The sequence below is a fragment of the Nerophis ophidion genome, linkage group LG05, assembly GCF_033978795.1.
Source record: "Nerophis ophidion isolate RoL-2023_Sa linkage group LG05, RoL_Noph_v1.0, whole genome shotgun sequence".
NCBI lineage: Eukaryota > Metazoa > Chordata > Actinopteri > Syngnathiformes > Syngnathidae > Nerophis > Nerophis ophidion.
In genome coordinates, this window is record NC_084615.1 from 9,943,648 (window position 1) to 9,969,081 (window position 25,434).

At 40.0% G+C, this 25,434-nt stretch overlaps 1 protein-coding gene across 2 annotated transcripts in view; it reads right to left on the reverse strand.

Annotated features, from left to right (window-relative positions):
- The window catches only part of LOC133552617 (V-type proton ATPase 116 kDa subunit a 3-like), a 66,900-nt gene that overhangs the window by 30,862 nt on the left and 10,604 nt on the right, over window positions 1-25,434 (reverse strand). For both annotated transcript variants that reach the window (XM_061899919.1, XM_061899918.1), the window contains exons 2-9: window positions 24,514-24,637; window positions 24,125-24,203; window positions 21,077-21,225; window positions 19,794-19,889; window positions 19,653-19,714; window positions 4,551-4,677; window positions 4,401-4,483; window positions 4,230-4,323 (exon numbers count right to left, since the gene is read on the reverse strand). In XM_061899919.1, the coding sequence (XP_061755903.1) occupies window positions 4,230-4,323; window positions 4,401-4,483; window positions 4,551-4,677; window positions 19,653-19,714; window positions 19,794-19,889; window positions 21,077-21,225; window positions 24,125-24,203; window positions 24,514-24,630 (807 nt within the window). In that variant the 5' untranslated portion in view covers window positions 24,631-24,637. The remainder of the gene's footprint in view (window positions 1-4,229; window positions 4,324-4,400; window positions 4,484-4,550; window positions 4,678-19,652; window positions 19,715-19,793; window positions 19,890-21,076; window positions 21,226-24,124; window positions 24,204-24,513; window positions 24,638-25,434) is intronic.

Here is a 25,434-nt window from a genome sequence, read left to right on the forward strand (position 1 = left end):
TTATTATTCAAAACAAATTTTAATGCTTAATTTATTTCAGCTAAAATAACACAGTAAGGTTAGTGTGAAATATACTTATTAATATAATCATGGAGAGCAGGTCGTGTTGGGAATTTAGTTTGCCTTATACTTTATATTTTAGTCGACAAAATGTATTGTATTTTTAGTCGACTAAAACTAGACTAAAATGAAATCAATTCAGATTAGACTTAGACTAACTTTATTGATCCACAAGGAAAATGTATCCACACAGTAGCTCAGTTACAAAGGATGGTAAGGAAAAGGATGGAAAGGATAATGCACACAAGGGCACAACAAAAGGGGCGAAAACAATAGTTATAAAGTAGACTAAAAATGTACCATAGTAGCAATATAAAATATAACAAATGTAATATTTACATTTTATATATGCAGTATATAATATATATTATATCATCCATCCGCTTCACGGTGGCAGAGGGGTTAGTGCGTCTGCCTCACAATACGAAGGTCCTGCAGTCCTGGGTTCAAATCCAGGCTCGGGATCTTTCTGTGTGGAGTTTGCATGTTCTCCCCGTGAATGCGTGGGTTCCCTCCGGGTACTCCGGCTTCCTCCCACCTCCAAAGACATGCACCTGGGGATAGGTTGATTGGCAACACTAAATTGGCCTTAGTGTGTGAATGTGAGTGTGAATGTTGTCTGTCTATCTGTGTTGGCCCTGCGATGAGGTGGCGACTTGTCCAGGGTGTACCCCGCCTTCCGCCCGATTGTAGCTGAGATAGGCACCAGCGCCCCCCGCGACCCCAAAAGGGAATAAGCGGTAGAAAATGGATGGATGGATATTATCCATCCATCCATATATTATATTTCTATATAAATTATACAACATATAACAAATCCCAATCATCATGTACATTATTACAGTATATGTAACAGATGCAGCATACAATAGAGAGTAGATCCAGCAGAAAATATACATCATAAACAAAGAGAGGTAGCTAACATAGAAGCCATCTGGTAATAGACAAATATAAATATAACTTGTTTGTTTCTTTATATAACCATTTTAGTCTACATTAAAACATTATTGTTCATACTGCAGTATTATATGCTCATTTTAAACATTCATGCAGAGAGGGAAATCCCAACTAAGTCAATTGACCAAAAGTGTATTTATTAAAGTTATTAAGCAGTGGCACAAACATTCATGTCATTTCCAAAACAGAAAGTGTAAGATTGTCAGAGACGTTTTAAAACAAGCTATTAGTGCACTTTTGTGCATGATGTCACTAAGATGACATATCAAAACAACACTAAATTAAAGTGCACTTTTTGTACTACAATAGTTTAAAACAAACAAAGTGCACTTTTGTGCATGATGTCACACAAGATATTTCAATAAGTGTCAAATAAAAATGAACTGCATAATAGGAAATCAAAAACTGTATGTCCTTCGCTATGTGGTAGGTTTCCTGCGGACGTTATCTCCTTCTGTTTTTGACTACTTTTTTTCACACGGCGTTGATGTGGAAATGGAAGACGCCAGGATCAATTGGGTCGGTGCATTTTGTGGGTGTGGCACCGGCCAAAATGTTGACATGTGGAGTTTCAAGCACTCTTCATTCTCAAGCAAGTGACAAATTAGTAGTGCTGCTACTTTTTGTAGCAACGCTTTTGCCGCATACTTGACATATTACGGTTGTCTGTTCAACATATTCCCGCTTGAAGCCAAACCACCGCCAGACGATGAACCCCATGCTGTTTTTCTTGGGAACTAATTATTCTTCCTTCATTTGATACCAGATTCGCACCTTCTTTCTCTCGTATTACCACTTGCACCGCTCCGCTAGCATTACACGTGATGTTATGCTGGTGCGTATGACATTGCACGCGCGACAGTATGTGACGTATGTAAGAGGTGGGCTTATTTTATGTCTCTGTGAGAAGGAAAAACAAGACTAGGCCACCTATTTAATGGCCTAGTGGTTAGAGTGTCCGTCCGGAGATCGGTAGGTTGTGAGTTCAAACCCCGGCCGAGTCATACCAAAGACTATAAAAATGGACTCATTCCTTTCCTGCTTGGCACTCAGCATCAAGGGTTGGAATTTGGGGTTAAAAATCACCAAAAATGATTCCCCGGGCGCAGCACCGCTGCTGCTCACTGCTCCCCTCATCTCCCAGGGGGTGATCAAGGGCGATGGGTCAAATGCAGAAAATAATTTCGCCACACCAAGAGTGTGTGTGACAATCATTGGTGCTTTAACTTTAACTTTAGGAAAAAGTGAGAAACAGCTGTAGTGTAATGCCCGCAGCTAAAAGCAACTGCGTGAGAACCTATACTCGAATATCACGATATAGTCATTTTCTATATCGCAAAGAGACAAACCCGTGATATATTTAGTATATGCGATATATCGCCCATCCCTATCTTGAAGTGCAGTTTTTCCCTAGTTGGAAAAACTGGGTCAAGTGATTGGTTTTGCTGATTTTTTTTTTGTTGCAATCACTTTCCAAACAATTGGGCATGCAGGCTCGTTTGTCTGTTTTGATGGGCTCATATTGCTCATTCGGAATATTCCCATACCAGACATTTGGCTTTGCAAAAAAAAAGTTTTCCTCCTAATAGTTGTTATTTTCTAGTGCTTCTGACTAGCGACCCGCAAAGCTATGTCGGTGCTTCCTGGATTTGTCAGCAAGCGGTCCCGCCTCCACCCACCGATACAGAGATTGTGGGTGGCTGACAAGAGAATTCACTCACTTCATTTAATTCTTCAATTGAATAAACCGCACTCAGGTGCTGAGAGCGATGGAGAGTGAACCCTCTTGCTCCCCGATTGGAAGCGACACAGGAAGAAAACAATCAGACATGGCATCTATGTCATGTACAATTGGACATGGTTATCTATGACATTTTTGTTTATTGTTAATTTCATTTTCCTCCCCAGGCCTTAACTGAGCAAGTAGACTAACAGTAGTGATGTGCGATACCACTGATTTTCCGATACTGAGTAAAAAACAGGATGGTATTGACGATACCAATACTTTGTGCAAATGTACCTAATGTGTCTGCTAAAATTTTAAAAGCTGCGCATTTCAAATAACATAGCATAAAGAATACAGTTATTTATTACATCTTATTTTTTATATAGTATTTATTATATTATTTGTTATGATCATGTATTTATTATTATACTTAGTTTTTATTATTTTTTATTGACATCCAGCATCAGACATTCCTATCTATTACATATTTGCATACACCATACATCTATTGTCTGCCCTAAATCTCAAAATATTTTTTTTTTGTATGCCACCTCTTCTCCCCAAAAAGAAGAAAAACAGAAAAATAAGTAAAATAAAATAACTAAAGTAATAATATTATTAACAAATTAATTCATTTAAAAAATAATAATAATAATAATGATAATAATAGTAAAAAATACAATAATATAAAAAGATAGTAAATAAATACATAAAAAAAGAACTATAGACATATAGGGAGTAATATTTTTATACTTATTATACTTCATTTATTGTTATTATTTATTTATGTCGAACTCTGAAGTAATTGAGGTAGTGGAGTGAAGAACCATACTGCCAAGCAAATACAACAGAAAAAACAGAAGAAAAAATATATAAAGTAAACAAAAATGGCGTTTCAAACCATAACAAAGGGAAATAAGTAACATAATAAAAGTACTAAAATACATTAATTAGTAAAAACTATTATAAGAATAAAAAGTAAGTGTGGCATGAATAGGTTAATGTGGAAATACCAAACGGGGCGGTATAGCTCGGTTGGTAGAGTGGCCGTGCCAGCAACTGGAGAGTTGCAGGTTCGATTCCCGCTTCCGCCATCCTAGTCACTGCCGTTGTGTCCTTGGGCAAGACACTTTACCCACCTGCTCCCAGTGCCACCCACTCTGGTTTAAATGGAACTTGGATATTGGGTTTCACTATGTAAAGCGCTTTGAGTCACTAGAGAAAAGCGCTATATAAATATAATTCACTTCACTTCACAAACAAAAGCATTCAACATTGACACAAGTTTAGTTACTTTTTAACAGCGTGTTCCTGTTAATGATACACGTTATCTCAAATAACTAAAGTATCAAAAGTATCGATATTTTGATTTGAGAATCGATATTAGAGGAGAAAGATCTGGTATTGGCGGAATCGATATTACAGTATCGATCCGCACGTTACTAACTAACAGTGGACGTGAACAGGGAATGAAAGTTTGACTTACTGATTTGATATCTTCAATTCTCCCTTGAAGTCCCTGAAGAATCTCTTCTCTTTCAGTCGTGCTCTCGGGATACGCAAACGTCTGCGTGCGGAAGCTGCAACAAAGGGAAACGAAAATTGCCAACAAGCTCTATGCAGTCACTTCAAAGGGCATAACTAAGTATTTACTCACCAGTCGCATATCTTCTTCACTTTCTGGCCAATCTGATCCCCCCAGAAGGAAATGAGGAACACGGTCCACTGCACCATCTCTCCCTACAGGAAGAAAACAATGGTGGTAGAAGATCGAGGTGACCCCTCTTCTCTTTGTACCAGTTCTTACCGTGTCGGGGTGCTCAAGGCGATCTTCCATTTCTCTGAAATCCACGATGATATAACCGCGGCACGCCCGCCACAGCAAGCGCTCAAATGAGGGGACCCTCCAAGGGTGGACCACGCCCGCCACAAAACTGAGAGAGAAGCAGTGTGTGGTGACGAGCCTCGATTTAATGATCATAAAGTATACATAGAATGTACCGGTACTTCTTGTTAAGCTCTTCATCATTATGGGCCTGCCGCAATGCAAGCAGCCCATATTATTATTATTTTTTTTTTCATTTTTTTTTTATTGACATCCAGCATCAGACATTTCCATCTACTAAATCATATTCACATACATCACATAACCGTTGTCTGTCCTAAATGTCAAAAGAATTTTTGTTTGCCACCCCCCCAAAAAAGAAAAAGAAACAGAGATAAACAAAAACAAGGTAGTATCTACACATACATCAATTAAATCAGCAAAGAATAAATAATACATTGATAATAATAATGAACAGAAATAAAATAAAATATATACAGATACTTATATGTATATATACACATATAGAGAGTAACCTTTTTTTTTTTAAACAGTACACTAATTCCCAAGATTTAAGTCAGGCTTATGGGGCGTGACATAATTGACCCAGTTTTCCCAGTATAAGTCAAATTTCTCCGATTTATAATTAATAAAGGCAGTTATCTTCTCCATTTTATATATGTACATTGTGGTTTCCATCCATTGCTTCAAAGTTGGGCTCTCCTGGGATATCCATTTCCTAGTGATGGTCTTTTTACAAGCCACCATTAAGTATTTATCTTTCTTCAGCCAATCTTGAGGAGCAAGTCCAAAAAACAAAGTTTTACTTTCAAGGGGTATTTCTCGTTTAAAAATATCCTGTAAAGCTTGGTGTATCTCTTTCCAATAGTCCTTTATGGTAGAGCAGTCCCAGAAAACATGGTAGTGGCTTGCGTTTGAAATCCCACAATTTCTTCAGCAGGCAGGGGAGTTATCATAGTGAGACTTCTGAGAGGGGGTAATAAAAAATCTGATCAAACTTTTCCAGCCAAACTCCCTCCACTTGGGTGAGCTGGTACAAGTCCATTGATATTTCCATATTATTGTCCATTCTTCCTCCGATATACTTATCCCTCCTTCCTTCTCCCATTTTGTTTTAATATATGAGGATGAGTATAATTTCATATTCAACAAACACTTATACAGGCATGAAACAGTTTTATCAATAATTTCTGAATTGTAAGCTTTTGTAAACAATTCAATCCAACATATATTCGTCTTTCTGACGCTTTTCATCTTCATATTAACAAAATGACGCAACTGCAGATATCGATGAAAATCTTGGTTTTCTAATATATATGTCCTTTTCATAGTTTCAAAACTAGGCATTTTTTTTATTTTCCAATACACTACATAAAGCTGTTATACCCTTAGATATCCAGTCCTTAAATCTTGAGTCTAATTTATTAGGTGCAAACTCTGTATCATAGGCACACCACTTAAGAACTGCAATATTGCTCTTGAGTTTGTGTTCCTTTATGATCTTTTTCCACACTTTAAGGGTCCATTTCACCCATGGATTATCAATGTTATTTATGCGGGCTTGTAAATTGCTATCTGCCAGAATTGCTTGTATGGGGATGGAGGCCATTTCTTCTTCAATAATTTTCCATTGAGCAACATATGACGGGTTGCACCAACATACTACTGCTCTCATCTGGGCTGCAAAATAATAATATCGGAGGCAAGGTAAACCCCATCCTCCTTTTTGTTTGATCAGTTGTAAAGTTTTGAGACGAACTCTTGGCCTTTTACTTTGCCATATAAACCTTGATAGCATTTTGTCCCATTCATTGAATTGGTTTTGGTTAATCTCTATTGGAAGGGTTTGGAACAGGTATAGCAGTCTCGGCAGTACATTCATTTTAATGGAATCAATTCTAGAACTAAGGCTAAAAAAAGGAATTAAGTTCCATCTTGCTATATCATCTTTTATTTTTTTATGTATGGGTAGATAATTGTATTCTGACAACTGCTTCGATGTTTTTTCTTTGTATATGATCCATAATATGTAGTGTCTTTCTTATATTAGAACGTATCAAAACACGAATTGGTATGTCAGACTTAGCCCTGTCTTGGTTTAACTCTTATCTTACTGATAGGATGCAGTGTGTCTCCCATAACAATGTGACCTCGGACTACGTTAAGGTAACGTGTGGAGTTCCCCAGGGTTCGGTCCTTGGCCCTGCACTCTTCAGCATCTACATGCTGCCGCTAGGTGACATCATACGCAAATACGGTATTAGCTTTCACTGTTATGCTGATGACACCCAACTCTACATGCCCCTAAAGCTGACCAACACGCCGGATTGTAGTCAGTTGGAGGCGTTTCTTAATGAAATTAAACAATGGATGTCCGCTAACTTTTTGCAACTCAACGCCAAAAAAACGGAAATGCTGATTATCGGTCCTGCTAGACACCGAACTCTATTTAATAATACAACTCTAACATTTGACAACCAAACAATTAAACAAGGCGACACGGTAAAGAATCTGGGTATTATCTTCGACCCAACTCTCTCCTTTGAGGCACACATTAAAAGCGTTACTAAAACGGCCTTCTTTCATCTCCGTAATATCGCTAAAATTCGCTCCATTCTGTCCACTAAAGACGCTGAGATCATTATCCATGCGTTTGTTACGTCTCGCCTCGACTACTGTAACGTATTATTTTCGGGTCTCCCCATGTCTAGCATTAAAAGATTACAGTTGGTACAAAATGCGGCTGCTAGACTTTTGACAAGAACAAGAAAGTTTGATCACATTACGCCTGTACTGGCTCACCTGCACTGGCCTCCTGTGCACTTAAGATGTGACTTTAAGGTTTTACTACTTACGTATAAAATACTACACGGTCTAGCTCCATCCTATCTTGCCGATTGTATTGTACCATATGTCCCGGCAAGAAATCTGCGTTCAAAGGACTCCGGCTTGTTAGTGATTCCCAAAGCCCAAAAAAAGTCTGCGGGCTATAGAGCATTTTCCGTTCGGGCTCCAGTACTCTGGAATGCCCTCCCGGTAACAGTTCGAGATGCCACCTCAGTAGAAGCATTTAAGTCTCACCTTAAAACTCATTTGTATACTCTAGCCTTTAAATAGACTCCCTTTTTAGACCAGTTGATCTGCCGTTTCTTTTCTTTTTCTTCTATGTCCCACTCTCCCTTGTGGAGGGGGTCCGGTCCGATCCGGTGGCCATGTACTGCTTGCCTGTGTATCGGCTGGGGACATCTCTGCGATGCTGATCCGCCTCCGCTTGGGATGGTTTCCTGCTGGCTCCGCTGTGAACGGGACTCTCGCTGCTGTGTTGGATCCGCTTTGGACTGGACTCTCGCGACTGTGTTGGATCCATTGTGGATTGAACTTTCACAGTATCATGTTAGACCCGCTCGACATCCATTGCTTTCCTCCTCTCTAAGGTTCTCATAGTCATCATTGTCACCGACGTCCCACTGGGTCATTATTGTCACCGATGTCCCACTGGGTGTGAGTTTTCCTTGCCCTTATGTGGGCCTACCGAGGATGTCGTGGTGGTTTGTGCAGCCCTTTGAGACACTAGTGATTTAGGGCTATATAAGTAAACATTGATTGATTGATTGATATTGTCTTGTGTTTGGCGTTGATGTATGAAACCTGTTTGATCATTATGTATTAACATAGGTAAGAAATCTTCTAATCGTTTGGCCATAATGGAATTAAATAGTTTATAATCTACATTGAGAGCCGATATTGGCCTGTAAGATCCACATTCGATTCCATCCTTGCCTTCTTTTGGTATAGCTGAAATAATTGCCTCCCTCCAACTAGGTGGCGTTTGTGCCTTTTTTAAGACCCAATTCAATGTGGGGAGTAAGACAGGTATTAATTCATTTTTAAATTCCTTATACCACTCTGCCGTGTAACCGTCTGATCCTGGCGATTTACTTAATTTAAGCCTATTAATGGCAACTTTTAATTCATTTTTTAATATTATTATTGCCCATATTATTATTGCTCATACTTCAACTTTTATTATTATAGTTCCGCATGTTTCGCTTAATAAGATACAAACCAGCCAACGAACCCCCAGATATGTTATACCGTCGGGAAGGTCTCGTTTGCGCCGATTTGGGTACTCTAAATTGGGAACATTTTGTGTTACCATGAAAACGCCATTCACGAATGAAAAAAAAAATGGGCCAATTTAATGGGTATGTACGATCTTAATAATAATAATAATAATAATAATAACTTAGATTTATATCGCGCTTTTCTAAACACTCAAAGCGCTCACAGAGAAGTGGGACTCAACATTCATTCACACCTGGTGGTGGTAAGCTACATCAGTAGCCACAGCTGCTCTGGGGTAGACTGACGGAAGCACCACCTATCATTCATTCATCATTCAATCACCAGTGTGAGCGGCACCGGGGGCAAAGGGTGAAGTGTCCTGCCCAAGGACACAACGGCAGCGATTTCTTGGATGTCAATAGGCGGGAAGCAAACCTGCAACCCTCAAGTTGCTGGCACGGCCACTCTACCAACCGAGCTATACCGCCCTGTTTGGTATTTCCACATTAACCTATTAATGCGGTTTAGCTCGGTTGGTAGAGTGGCCGTGCCAGCAACTTGAGGGTTGCAGGTTCGATTCCCGCTTCTGCCAACCTAGTCACTACCGCTGTGTCCTTGGGCAAGACACTTTACCCACCTGCTCCCAGTGCCATGCACACTGGTTTGAATGTATTTAGATATTGGGTTTCACTATGTAAAGCGCTTTGAGTCACTAGAGAAAAAAGCGCTATATAAATGTAATTCACGTCACACTTCACAACCCTCAGGTTTCTGGCCGGCCGCTCTACCCACTACGCCACGCCGTAATGGACGATTGCTCTGAGACAAATGCCAAAAAGACATGATTACCTCCTCTTGTAGCTCAGCCATACTTACACGAAGCTCGGTTACACCAGAGTCATAAAACTTGGTATGTGACATTTGTTAACTGTTAGCATACAAATGGTAGCATGCTAACAAACTAATTAAGTATGCTAAGTTTTTCCTCTAATTTTACACATTTTTTTCTCTATTTTCGCAGCCATACGCCTTTAGTTTAGTTCAGTCTTTATTTGAAGGGACGATGCACAGAAACATTAAGATCAAAGACAGATATATTCTGTGACAGATTATATCTTAATGGCTAATTTCCATCGGCAGTCCCTGGCTACCTAAATTAAAGGGGTACAAAAATCATGTAATAAAATTATGACAATAAAATCATACCATATCATGTAATCAAATTAAGAAAATTCATAAAATGGACACAGTTAATACATAATACAACCACACCTCATTTACATCATCACACAAAGACAATACATGCTCTTGTTCACATCTGTCATTTGTAAAAACAACCATGATTTTAAAGGCCTACTGAAAGGAGATTTTCTTATTTAAATGGGGATAGCAGGTCCATTCTATGTGTCATACTTGATCATTTCGCGATATTGCCATATTTTTGCTGAAAGGATTTAGTAGAGAACATCCACGATAAAGTTTGCAACTTTCGGTGCTAACAGAAAAGCCCTGCCTCTTCCGGGAGTCGCAGACGATGACGTCACATGTTGATGGCTCCTCACATATTCACATTGATTTTAATGGAAGCCTCCAACAAAAAAAGCTATTCGGACCGAGAAAACGACAATTTCCCCATTAATATGAGCGAGGATGATAGATTCATGTTTGAGGATATTGATAGCGACAGACTAGAGAAAAAAAAAAAAAAAACGCGATTGCATTGAGACGGATTCATATGTTTTTAGAGACATTTACTAGGATAATTCTGGGAAATCCCTTATCTTTCTATTGTGTTGCTAGTGTTTTAAATAAATAAAAGATAAATGGGTTGTACTTGTATAGCGCTTTTCTACCTTCAAGGTACTCAAAGCGCTTTGACACTACTTCCATATTTACCCATTCACACACACATTTACACACTGATGGAGGGAGCTGCCATGCAAGGCGCTAACCAGCACCCATCAGGAGCAAGGGTGAAGTGTCTTGCTCAGGACACAACGGACGTGACGAGGTTGGTACTAGGTGGGGATTGAACCAGGGACCCTCGGGTTGCGCACGGCCACTTTTCCACTGCGCCACGCCAGTGCCTGATAGTCGGAGGGGTGTGTTGACGCGCAGTGTCTCAGCGAAGTCGACGGAAGCTTTAGGGACGGGGCAAGCTCAGCTGATATCCGGTAAAAAGCGACTTTTTACCACAATTTTCTCACCGAAACCTGCTGGTTGACATTCGGTTGGGATCCATGTCCGCTCTGATTCATAGTAAAGTTTCACCTCCGTGAATTTTAAACAAGGAATCACCGTGTGTTTGTGTGGCTAAAGGCTAAAACTTCCCAACTCCATCTTTTTACTTTGACTTCTCCATTATTAATTGAACAAATTGCAAAGGATACAGCAACATAGATGTCCAGAATACTGTGCAATTATGCCGTTAAAGCAGACGACTTTTAGCTCTGTGTGTGCGCAGCGCCCATATTCCTAACAGCCCGTGACGTCAAGCGTACACGTCATCATTACACAACGTTTTCAAGAAAAAAACCCCGGGAAATTTAAAATTGCAATTTAATAAACAAAAAGGCCGTATTGGCATGTGTTGCAATGTTAATATTTCATCATTGATGGCGTGGCGCAGTGGGAAAGTGGCCGTGCGCAACCCGAGGGTCCCTGGTTCAATTCCCACCTAGTACCAGCTTCGTCACATCCGTTGTGTCCTGAGCAAGACACTTCACCCTTGCTCCTGATGGGTGCTGGTTGGCGCCTTGCATGGCAGCTCCCTCCATCAGTGTGTGAATGTGTGTGTGAATGGGTATATGTGGAAGTAATGTCAAAGCGCTTTGAGTACCTTGAAGGTAGAAAAGCGCTATACAAGTACAACCCATTTATTTATCATTTATATAAACTATCCGAGGGCGCGGTGGGTACTAGTGACTTTCAGTAGGCCTTTAACACACACACCTCACAATTTAAAACAAAAATGCTGTCATGGATAAATATAATACACATTAAGTTGATGTGTCAGTCATAGTGCCCACCTTATTGACCGTGTGAGCAGCTTTGATTGCTCCAAAGCCACTTTTTAACTTCAATTGTAAATGAAGAGTAATCTGTTAAACTTGTTAAGTTTGTTGTAAGGTCCTTCCATTCCTTTATGGCTTTATATGAAAAGGCTGATTGTGCAAAAGATGTTTTACATCTGGGTACGCTACAGTGCCCCCCCGTGTTTTTAGTTGTCACAGCAGATGTAAACTGGACAAAGTGCTTAAGTGGCGCTGGTGCAGTGTTATTTAGGATTCGATGGGCCATTCGAATTGATGCTAATCTTTGAATGTTAGCTAAGTTTAATAATCTATATTTTTGAAGAACTAAACAGTGATGGTGATGTTGTGGTTTTCCTGTCAAGGATTTTGAGCGATTGTGCAAAGTTTCCAAATGCCTCAGTGTCATTTTGCTTGCCTGCGACCAACGTGTTATACAATAATAAAAACGAGACATAATCATTGCATTAAAATAAGTTTGAGCTGCCTCCAGTGTTAACGAATTCCTGATACATTTGAACGTTTTTATGTCGTATTTAAGACTCAGGCACATCTGTTTGATATGTTTTTTACAGACAAGTGTTGGGTCTAAAATGACACCCAGGTAACAGTATTCACTAACATGTTGTATTATCTCCTAATTGACCGTTATATTTGGAAAGGATGACATTTTATTTGTTTACAAAATACGTTGTTGCCGTTTTCTTAATGTTTAATGTAAGACAATTTATCGTGTGCAGCTATTGAAAAATGTATGATATCTGGACGACATGGAGTGTGTGAAGAATGCATATATTTTTCATATACTTTGAGGTTTTAAATAACATTGTATCGTGCAGTCATGCTGCTGGTACTCTCCCCTCTGGAGATGTTCGTGTGGCCGGTATATTTCCCTTGCCTTATTAACTCTTGTTGAATTCCATATTTCGACCTTGAGCTCCCAGTGTCTTGCACAATAAAAGGGAGGTTTGAGGCCGTTCCCATTCTGTTTGCCTCTTCTTATCAGCAGGTGCATCCCTCTCTGTGAAGGGGGGCGGGGGGGGTTGTCTAACTGTTAGACCCCTCCTGGTGATGCTATGGTTGCGTTGTAAGGGCTTGTCTCCTAAATATTTAGTAAAACTCTGCCAAGTACTATTCTGTCTTCTGTCTCTGTGGTCCTTTCTACTCAACATATATGTCATCCAAAAGATTCTGTTTTATTCCCTGAGAGGAAAACTGGTCGTGCGCAACTTTAAAGGGGAACATTATCACAATTTCAAAAGGGTTAAAAACAATAAAAATCAGTTCCCAGTGGCTTGTTGTATTTTTGGAAGTTTTTTTCCAAAATTTTACCGGTCCCGGAATATCCCTAAATAAAGCTTTAAAGTGCCTTATTTTCGCTATCTTCGAAACCACTATCCATTTCCCTGTGACGTCATACAGGGCTGCCAATACAAACAACATGGCGGTTACCACAGCAAGATGTAGCGACATTAGCTCGTATTCAGACTCGGATTTCAGCAGCTTAAGCGATTCAACAGATTACGCATGTATTGAAACAGATGGTCTGAGTATGGAGGCAGATAGCGAAAACGAAATTGAAGAAGAATTTGAAGCTATTGAGCGAATAGCTATTGACGCTATTCGGCCATAGCGTGGGTGTACCTAATGAAGTGGCCCATAGCATGGCTACCTTATTAGCATTGCCGGTAAAATGTGCGGACCAAACGATCAGGACTTTCGCATCTTGTGACACTGGAGCAACTTAAATCCGTCGATTGGTAAGTGTTTGTTTCGCATTAAATGTGGGTATCTAGTTTCAAATGTACATACAGCTAGCGTAAATAGCATGTTAGCATCAATTAGCGTAACATGTTAGCATCGATTAGCTGGCAGTCATGCCGTGACCAAATATGTCTGATTAGCACATAGGTCAACAACATCAACAAAACTCACCTTTGTGATTTCGTTGACTTAATCGTTGCAAATGCATCTGCAGGTTATCCATACATCTCTGTGCCATGTCTGTCTTAGCATCGCCAGTAAAATGTGCCGACACTTTGGTACATTCAATGGGGGTCTGGCGGCAGATTTCTTGCCAGTGGTGCAACTTGAATCCCTCCCTGTTAGTGTTGTTACACCCTCCGACAACACACCGACGAGGCATGATGTCTCCAAGGTTCCAAAAAATAGTCGAAAAAACGGAAAATAACAGAGCTGAGACCCGGTGTTTGTAATGTGAAAATGAATATGGCGGGTGTGTTACCTCGGTGACGTCAGAACTAAAAGACAGATAAACAGAAAGGCGTTTAATTCGCCAAACTTCACCCATTTAGAGTTCGGAAATCGGTTAAAAAAATACATGGTCTTTTTTCTGCAACATCAAAGTATATATTGATGCTTGCATAGGTCTGGTGATAATGTTCCCCTTTAAATATGCAGACAGTTTCTGCACGGCCGCTGCAATAGAGCGCATAAGATTGCCGTGATCCGGGTGTCGGCGAACAGCGGAGGCGTTTTTCAATTAGATTTTTTATTGAAAGTGCAATATCAATGTTTAGGAATTCCAATTACTTAAAAAAAGAATGATGGTCACGGAAAGTAGAACAAATTTTGTTTACTTCAACTATTTTCCTTAAAACACACACTGAGGCTATAAAGTGTGTTTTATCTACAGTAATCGAAAATGGCAATCAATAGACTAAAACAATCAATAGCTGCAGCCCTAAATTAGACTTGCTAAAATACTCAGTGGGGAAATCAGCATTGGTTGCATGTCTAGTGGAAACGGCTTAAACGCTGTGACTATTGTCAAAAATAAAGTTGTCTTTTGAACATTTAAAAAGATTTTCTTCTATGATATCGACAGTGATAACACTAAGCAGCTTAGTGGTGTCATTATTGAGACTTTCTCCTCCCAATAAGAATTGCCCGTATCTGGCTCTCTAGCGACACCCTGTGCAGTAGAGATGCGCGGATAGGCAATTATATCATCCGCAACCGCATCACCAAAGTCGTCATCCACCCGCCGTCCACCCGAACGAACATTTTATCAGAACCGCAACCGCCCACCACCCGCCCGTTGAAATACATGAGAGGCCGGCCACCTTTACCCCTCAAAATATTATTTTGACCCGTTTCACAGAGTAAAAACGACAATGGGAGCCACAAACGTTCTCGCGAATATCCAAAGGTGTTCATCCTGATGACAAAAATAAGGGCGTGTTGTGATGCCATTGCTTTTGACACCTTCAACAACATGTACAATCCGATTGTTAGTCCGGCAACATGTTGTATGCAGCTACCGCAAACTCACGTACAAGATTGAAAGGCATACTGGGTGACACAGATTACACTGATGGTTGTGATATAAACAATTTTAACACTCTTACTAGTATGCGCCACGCTGTGAAGCCACACCACAGAAGAATGACAAACACATTTCGGGAGAACATCCTCACAGTAACACAACATAAACGCAACACAACAAATACCCAGAATCCTTTGCATCCCTGATATTTCCTGAATATATTTTACACCCCCGCGCCCCCAACCCCGCCCACCTTACCGACGCACGGGGGCAGAGGTGGCGGGGTTTGCTGCTAGCGGGGTGTATGAAATAGTCAGGACGTGACAGGGATGCAAAGGATTCTGGGTATTTGTTGTGTTGCGTTTATGTTGTGTCACTGTGAGGATATTCTCCCGAAATGTGTTTGTCATTGTTGTGTGGTGTGGCTTCACAGCGTGGCGCATATTACAAAGATTGTTAAAATTGTTTATATCACAACCATTAGTGTACTCTGTGTCACCCAGTATGCCTTGCAGTCGTGTGCGTGTGGCTGACAATCAACATGTTGCTGAACTGGCAAGCAAATCGCACATGCTGTAGAAGGCGGCATAGCCAATGACTTCATAGCACTACCCAATAATTATCAACTGGGTGCCTGCCGTTAGTCATTCTAGAGAATATTTACGTCTCCTATTGTCTTCATCGTTTTGTGTTACGGGTCTTAAATAGCTCTTAGAATGGAAAAAGGATTCCGATCCCTGAACCATGTATAGCAAATATTTCCGAATGGTTCAACCGCCACCCGCCCGAATCTAATTAAAATCTACTTTTTCGTCATGTCACCCGCCCGACCCGCGGATCCGCGGATGAGACCGCAAACCGCGCATCTCTACTGTGCAGTATGCAAGCCACTTACAAGGATAAAAGTAAGAAGAAGTTCTCTGGTTATTTTACTTCTGATACACTTAAATCTGGGATATAATCTGAAATTTTGATTTTGAATTGATTTTCTTCTGTACACCTTTTTAAATTGGGGACATAAAAGTCCCCATATTTTGCAGGCTGCGTCAGGTATGACGAAAAATGTTTTATTTTTGGGGTATAAACAATGAAATTTTAGTGCCATCTCTAGTGCCATCTTTAAGATTAGGAAAAATTAGCCCTTCCTACCAGTTTCACAGATCGACACGAAAATCGCATGAGACGTCTATCATGACAAGAGACACATAAAAGTCTCAGGAACCTATAACTGAAAAGGAAAACAAAGTCGATTATCTTGGTATTCGCCTTCCATTTTTCGGTGAGAAAAAAGGGCTGCACATTAACAAACTCCTCCTAGGAAATTTCACCAAATGAGTCACGGTTAAAATGATAGATAATACACATAAGTGACGATAAAGTGCGTACAATTTTTTCCCTAAACTAGGGATGCACCGATTAATCGGTAACCGAATATATTCGGCCGAATATGGCAAAAAAAGCCACATTCGGCCTTCGGTGGAATGAGTTAAAAACATGGCCGAATAGTGGTGTGTGACGCAACTTTTTGACGCGGTGACGCAATCAACCAACGTGCAGTGACGTTGGGATATGTTGTGTACCTGTATAAGTGTATGAGGTTACAAGCACACACTTAATTGAGATTTACTTGAGCCTTCTGTTTACATTATTAGCCTGTTGTGTAGGCTACCTGTATAAGTGTAAGAGGTTACAAGCACACACTTATTGAGATTTAGTGGGGCCTCTGTTTACATTATTAGCCTGTTATGTTGTTTACCTGTATAAGTGTATGAGGTTACAAGCACACACTTAATTGAGATTTACTTGAGCCTTCTGTTTACATTATTAGCATATCTACTGTGGCTAAGCAGACTTTTGCCAAAAGGACAATAATTCATTTGTTGTGGGTTTATCCACTTTAATGCACTTTATTTTTTTTGGAATGCATGTTTTGTTTGAAGGCCTAATATAAATGAAAAACCTTGTGCTTATTTTGAAAAGCAAAGGCTACTGGAATATTAAAAAAATGTCAATATTCAATAAAAAATTACTTTATTTGAAAAACATGTCTAAATATTTATTCTAGGCTATTTATGCATTATTTAAAAAATTGTGAAAAACTGCATTCATTATTCGGCCTTCGGCCAAGCTTTTAAATTTTATTCGGCTTCGGCCACAAATTTTCATTTCGGTGCATCCCTACCCTAAACCATAAGATGTGGCTGTGGTATCGCGCCAAATTTTGGTCCGACAATTTTTTGCCATTTTTCGGTTAAAAAAAGGTCTTACTTTGACGAACACCTCAGGTGACTTTAAACAAATAAGTTGTGGTTAAAATGACGGATACCACACATAAAAGTGATGATAAACTGCGAAAAAAACAATTCTAATGTTCAAGGTCAGACTTTGATCCTAAATGTTACAAATGACAACGACACTGAAATTATTATTATTTTTTTTATTAGGGCCCAAGCAGCGGAGCAAGCACTGCAGGGGCCATATTGAAAGTTTGTTATTTCTTCTGTATGTTTGGACGCCTTGTTCAGGCCCTTAACATGCATAAAAGTTCCCATATTTTGCAGGCTCGTCTGGTATGGTAAATAATTTCATATTTTGGGCGTCCTACTATTTTTTGGGTGGTGAGTCAGGGTATCAGAAAGGCCGTGACTGCAAGGATCCGGGGGGGAAGGTCCGTTTTACGCTTGTTATTGTATTTTGTACCCCTTTCATGTGTTCTATGTACAACGTGAATGAAGTAGGCGTTCATTTAGCTCAGGCCTGGGCAATTATTTTGACTCGAGGGGCCAAATTTAGAGGAAATAAATGTGTCTAGGGCTGGTATATATATATTTTAGGAACACTAATACAAAACCTCACAATAGTATTTGATAGAATGTTAAAAACGTTATAACAGACCGCCTTAAACGGAATGGAATTTTAATTTTTTTTACTGAATGAGACATCAATAAAATGTGGGATTAACAATATTAACTACGAACGATAAAACACTGAATATCGAAAACATATGAATGTCACCACCCCCTCTCGATCGACATTCTACAATCAAGCAAAACGCAAAAAAAATGTAACAAACACGGCGAAATATGCACGCAAAGGGTAAAAAAAAACACTTACCATCTGTTATATATGATACATCACTAAGCTTTTATTTTGACTCGGGGGGCCAAATTTAGATTAACATTTTTACATAACTAAAAAATAAAGAATGCAGGATTTACAATATTAACTACGAACGATAAAACACTGAATATTGAAAACATATGAATGTCACCACCCCCTCTCGATCGACATTCTACAATCAAGCAAAACGCAAAAAAAATATAACAAACACGGCGAAATATGCACGCAAAGGGTAAAAAAAAACACTTACCATCTGATATATATGATATACCACTAAGCTTTTATTTTGACTCGGGGGGCCAAATTTAGATTAACATTTTTACATAACTAAAAAATAAAGAATGCAGGATTTACAATATTAATTATGAACGATAAAACACTGAATATTTTCAACATATGGACGTCACACCCTTTTTCGATCGACATATTTTACAATCAAGCAAAACGCAACAAAAATGCAACAAACGCAGCAAAATATGAACGCGAAGGGTAAAAACTAAAGCCACCTAGGATGTTATATCTGATATATCACTTAGCTTTAGAACTTTGTTGGAAAAATCTCCTTCCATGTTTTCCCTGATACCCGCATTTCACGCTGACACTGTACTTGGTGCCTCGTCTGAGCTGCTGTGACTTAGATAACCATAGTAACTAATTAGACTACCATACTAACTTTAATTATGTCAATGCGGACTGGACACTGGCCGAGAGTGGAGTCGGCTGTCTTGGTTGCTTTGTTGGGTCTGCTCCTGTCTCTGGCCATCCTCCCTCCACCCCAGCGGACGATGGCGTGGAACACCGCAGAGGCCACCACAGTGTATATGTTTCTTTTTCTTTTTATTCATAGCTGTATGTAGAAGTGTCTGGTTGTATCTGCTGCTTTAATGTCTTTAATGTCCTATGTGTTCTTTGATGTTTGATGTTTCCCTCTTACACACATGTAAGAGGGATGTGTACTATGGCTATGAGTTGTTGTTTTTTTCCCTTGGCCTCATTCTGCACCCCCTCTCCAGGGCCGGCCCAGGCTAAGACCGATTTTTTTATTTTATTTTAATCTTCTATTTTTTTCTCCCCCCTTGTTTACCTGTATCTCATCTTTTTTGTAAGGGGCGCTGGAAGCCGGCAGACCCGTCAGCGATCCTGTTCTGTCTCCCTTTAATGTTTGTCTGATCTTGAATGGGATTGTGCTGAAAATTGTAATTTTCCTGAAGGAACTCTCCTGACGGAATAAATAAAGTACTATCTAATCTAAACTAATTAGATTACCATAGTAACTAGTATATCATGCAAAAGTGCAGATTCTAACAACTGAAAGACTTTGTATAGTTTAAGACTTACGGTCATTTGAAAACATCACTGCACATCATAATGGCAGCTTGTTCCTTTCTTAAAGATCTAAATAAAATTATTTGGGAATGTCCGGCGGCCCAGATTGAGAAGCTTAATGGGCCGCATGCCCCAGGCCTTAATTTGCCCAGGTCTGATTTAGGTTCATCACAATTCTGTTACTCGTTCGTAACCTGAGGACCACCTGTATTAAGACTTGATGACATGTACCTTAGACGGACGTCATGGCGGTTATCAAACAGGCCTTGGCTTTCCAGAATAGGTGGGGGTGCCTGAGAAATGTCAGAAAAAGACAATTAGCGTTGCATGTGATTTCAAAAGAAAAGAAGTAAACAGTGCTCTTGACATCACCTGGGAAGCTGTGAGGGAGTGGGTTTTTGTCAGCACCCCTCTGTACTGGCAAAGTTGGGTCAGCTGAGCCCGAAGACTGTCTCTGTTCCTGGACACCTACAAGGAAATGCATACACATTTAAAGGCCTACTGAAACCCACTACTACCGACCACGCAGTCTGATAGTTTATATATCAATGATGAAATATTAACATTGCAACACATGCCAATACGGACGGTTTAGTTTAATAAATTACAATTTTAAATTTCCCGCGGAGTTTCTTGCTGAAAACGTCGCGGAATGATGACGCGTGCGCGTGATGTCTCGGGTTGGAGGGGACATATTAGCCCAGCAGCACACACGGCTAAAAGTCGTCTCTTTTCATCGCATAATTACACAGTAATTTGGACATCTGTGTTGCTGAATCTTTTGCAATTCGTTCAATTAATAATGGAGACGTCAAAGAACAATCCTGTTGGTGGAAAGCGGTGGATTGCAGCTGCCTTTAGCACTGAAACACAGCCTGTGTTTCTTTGTTTGTTGTGAAGCTTTAACACCGAGCGGTCAAGCGAACATGTTTTCTACTTCAACCAGCAAGTTTTTGGATGGGAAAATTGTAATATTAAGTCGGCTCTTACCGGAGACTTCGGTGGAATATGGGGCTTCCTCCTACAGCTCAAAAAGAGAGCTGTGATCTTGGCTCCTCCATCGGCTTCTCTGAGAGACACTGGCGTTCACCGCAGCCACCCAACTTTTAGGTATGACTTTACAATCTCACTAAAACACTATTAAAACAATAAGGAGATAAGGGATCTTCCAGAATTATCCTTGTAAATGTGTCTAATTACATCTGGAACGGTCCCACTGCCGCCGCCTGGAGCCATCGCTTTTTCTTTTTTAGTGCTTCACTCTAACTTTCCTTATCCACAAATCTTTCACCCTCGCTCAAATTAATGGGGAAATTGTCGCTTTCTTGGTCCGAATAGCGCTTGCTGATGTGGAGGCTCACATTATAAACAATGTGAGAAGCCCTACAACCTGTGACGTCACGCGCACATTGTCTGCTACTTCCGGTAAAGGCAAGGCTTTTTTATTAGCGACCAAAAGTTGCAAACTTTATCGTCGATGTTCTCTACTAAATCCTTTCAGCAAAAATATTGCAATATCACAAAATGATCAAATATGACACATAAAATGGACCTGCTATCCCCGTTTAAATAAGACAATCTCATTTCAGTAGGCCTTTAAAAATACAACAACAAAAAAAACATCCAAAGAGATGACAGGGGGTGTTTCAGCCCACCTCTCGGAGCTCTCTGGCAAGTCTCTCGCTCTCCTCCTCGATGGTGATGAGCTCTCTAGGCTGGGGGGCCAAAGGTGTCGGACAAGGAGGGGGGAGGTGTCCGTTCAAGGGAGGGGACATGGATCTCTTGATCTCCTGCTCCAGGAAAGCTGAAGGGCGGTCAAAGTGGATCAGTGAGTGTTTTATTTCATATGTTGAGTATCGTGGTGGACAATGCTGGTGCGACGATTCGTCGACATTGTGGTCAAATATCGACAATAGACGGTGACATCATCACTCATGTTTTTTTGTGGACAGAAACAAGTCAGTGCTCCCAACAAGATAGCGGGTGAAAACATCTAAAGAGTGGGAACCTTTCACCCTAATCTTGTTAAAGATAAGAATGCCTTGCTCATTGTGCAAATTGGACTCACAACTCAGTAAGATATTTGGCTTATTACCTTGCTAGCTAGCTAAAAGGCTGTGGTAAAAAATGGCTTTAACTACAATTTTAGCCAAAGTTCGCCAGCTAAACTTCAGGTGAGAAGCAGCGTCAACTTGCAGTACACAGAAAAAAGACATAAAATCACACACACATATACACACCAACATTAGGCCAATATCATGAAAGAAAACAAATACAACACTTAACATAGCTCAAATGTTCACATTTAATCGAGGTTAAAACACTGATAAAAATGCAAGGAGTTAATCAATAATCAATACATCTATGTGCAGCTTTTAACGCATAATCACAAAATGCTTGTTTCTTTTTTAAGGAACTTAAACAGTGTTGGTGCTTGCTTTCTTTTTAGTTTTGCTATTTTTACTGGTCTTTGTTGTCATTGAAAATAAAAATTATAGAATCGTATCTTCGCCAAGGCCAGGGGTCGACAACCTTCAGCATCCAAAGAGCCATTTGAGACCATTCCCCAGCAAAAAGAACCCACCAAGAGCCCTAAACTCAGTGTGATCCCTAAAATGACGATAAAACCACTTACAGTTGCATTATACTTTTGCTATAGCATATATCTAATCAAACATTAACAACAGAAAACCACTTACTAAGTATTAATATAATGGATATATCACCAATAATCAATATAATTGGATATTAAGAGTATGAGAAAGTTAGACTTCTACCTTGTTTACTTCCAAATGTGGCGAGTGTGCTTTATAATTTTCCCAACCGTGCAATGCAGGGGATTTAAATGGGTGTCATTTTAAATTAAGTGTGGTGTTTGGCAATTTTTTATAATCTCCACAAAGTTCAGTGAGCAGGTTGTGTTATGTGTGGCCATGTGTGTTGACTTTTTGTGTTAGTTTTTCTGCGCCATGCGTGGGAAAAGTTGTTTGGATCGGGTCATACATAAAAATGCTGTGCTCTGTAGACTTCAAAGTGCAACTCATGGTCATTAACCTTAATTGCCTATAATGTCCACAAGATAGTGGCAAAGTTACAGCAATTAAAATGTCAATTATTTAAAATGACAAACCCTGTTTTCATGAGTTGGAAAATTGTGTTAGATGTAAATATAAACAGAATACAATTATTCGCAAATATTTTTAAACCCATATTCAGTTGAATATGCTACAAAGACAACAAAGTAGATGTTCAAACTCATAAACTTTATTTTTTTTTGCAAATAATAATTAACTTAGAATTTCATGGCTGCAACACATACCAAAGTAGTTGGGAAAGGGTATGTTCAACACTGTGTTACATCACCTTTTCTTTTAACAACACTAAATAAACGTTTGGGAACTGAGGAAACTAATTGTTGAAGCTTTGAAAGTGGAATTCTTTCCCATTCTTGTTTTATGTAGAGCTTCAGTCGTTCAACAGCCCGGGTTCTCCGCTGTCATATTTTACGCTTCGTAATGGGCCACACATTTTCAATGGGAGACAGGTCTGGACTGCAGGCGGGCCAGGAAAGTACCCGCACTCTTTCTTTACGAAGCCACGCAGTTGTAACATGTGCTGAATGTGGCTTGGCATTGTCTTGCTGAAATAAGCAGGGGCGTCCATTAAAACGACGGCGTTTAGATAGCAGCATATGTTGTTCCAAAACCTGTATGTACCTTTCAGCATTAATGGTGCCTTCACAGATATGTGTAGGTTACCCATGCCTTGGGCACTAATGCACCCCCATACCATCACAGATGCTGGCTTTTGAACTTTGCGTCGATAACAGTCTGGATGGTTCGCTTCCCCTTTGGTCCGGATTACACTATGTCAAATATTTCCAAAAACAATTTGAAATGTGGACTCATCCGACCACAGAACACTTTTCTACTTTGCATCATTCCATCTGAGATGATCTCAGGCCCAGAGAAGCCAGCGGCGTTTCTGGATGTTGTTGATAAATGGCATTTGCTTTGCATAGTAGAGCTTTAACTTGAACTTACAGATGTAGCGAAGAACTGTATTTAGTGACAGTGGTTTTCTGAAGTGTTCCTAAACCCATGTGGTGATATCCTTTAGAGATTGATGTCGGTTTTTGATACAGCGCCGTCTGAGGGATCGAAGGTAATGGTCATTCAATGTTGGTTTCCGGCCATGCCGCTTACGTGGAGTGATTTCTCCAGATTCTCTGAACCTTTTGATGATATTATGGACGTGTTTCTGGCATTAAATTTGAAAGATAATGATTTTTTACAAAAAAAAAAAAAATGTTTATCAGTTTGATCATCAAATATGTTGTCTTTGTAGCATATTCAACTGAATATGGGTTGAAAATTATTTGCAAATCATTGTATTCTGTTTATATTTACATCTAACACAATTTCCCAACTCATATGGAAACGGGGTTTGTACATTGAAGGCAACCCATGGGTCAGAGTCCTTATTAACCTTATTGAATTCTCGCGGGCCAAACGGGACTTTGACTGCTGCTCGCGGGCCGTAGTTTGGACACCCGTGCTCAATATGAATCTTTGTTAAATAATTACCTTTGTTTAGACTGAGCCTTTTCGTCTTTGTAAAAGCAGCTCTTAACCTGGAACCTTTTGGATCGTGCTATTGCTGTGGTCAGTATGCGTATAAGTGGGGAACACTACAATACTCACTAAAGGTTTTCTCCAGCTCCTCACATCTTCTGACTTCCCCGACAAATTTCCTCTGAAAGGCGTTTATATTAGGATTTAACTAAAACGAGAAGAAAAGAGGAAGAAAAGCGTTAAATTCGTCATCGGGTCACAAGGGAATGGAGGGGATTTACACATACAGTACAGTACAGTAAAAATGACTTGTCTGGGTCAGATTTGGATGCAAATGGAAGAGAAGACCCAAAGAAAGGTTGGAAAAAGATTACGCAGACTAAGAACAAGGGAAGGAAACAAGACAAATGTGACACATGGCTTGGATGGAAGATTGAATTAAATGTGGAGAGTGCGTGACTAGTCCACGAGGCCAGCAAGAGGCCTCTCTTTGTTCTGAAGACCACAGAAATACTAACATCTCTGAACTCCACCAGGCCCAGTTCTCCCAGCTCGCTGACACAGTTGTAGGCCGAGCCGGACTGGAGGAAGAGCTGCACCAGGCAGACCTCCTCGCTGCGGAACATGGAGCCCATAGCTGGCCTGCACAACAAAGAAACTTGGTTAATACAATCAATTCCATTTTGCACCCAACAAGCATGCACATCTTAAAGGGGAACATTATCACCAGACCTATGTAAGTGTCAATATATACCTTGATGTTGCAGAAAAAAGACGATGTATTTTTTTAACCGATTTCCGAACTCTAAATGGGTGAAGTTTGGCGAATCATACGCCTTTCTGTTTATCGGTCTTGTAGCGATGACGTCAGAATGTGACGTCACCGAGGTAATACAGCCGCCATTTTCATTTTCACATTACAAACACCGGGACTCAGCTCTGTTATTTTCCGTTTTTTCGACAATTTTTTGGAACTTTGGAGACATTGCCTCGTCGGTGTGTTGTCGGAGGGTGTAACAACACTAACAGGGAGGGATTCAAGTTGCACCACTGGCCCGAAGTTGCGAAAGTGTCTGCCGCCAGACCCCCATTGAATGTGCCAGAGTGTTTCCACATTAGACCGGCGATGCTAAGACAGACATGGCACAGAGATGTATGGATAACCTGCAGATGCATTTGCAACGATTAAGTCAACTAAATCACAAAGGTGAGTTTTGTTGATATTGTTGACTTATGTGCTAATCAGAGATATTTGGTCACAGCATGACTGCCAGTTAATCGATGCTAACATGCTATGCTAATCGATGCTAACATGCTATTTACGCTAGCTGTATGTACATTTGAAACTAGATACCCACATTTAATGCGAAACAAACACTTACCAATCGACATATTTAAGTTGCTCCAGTGTCACAAGATGCGAAAGTCCTGATCGTTTG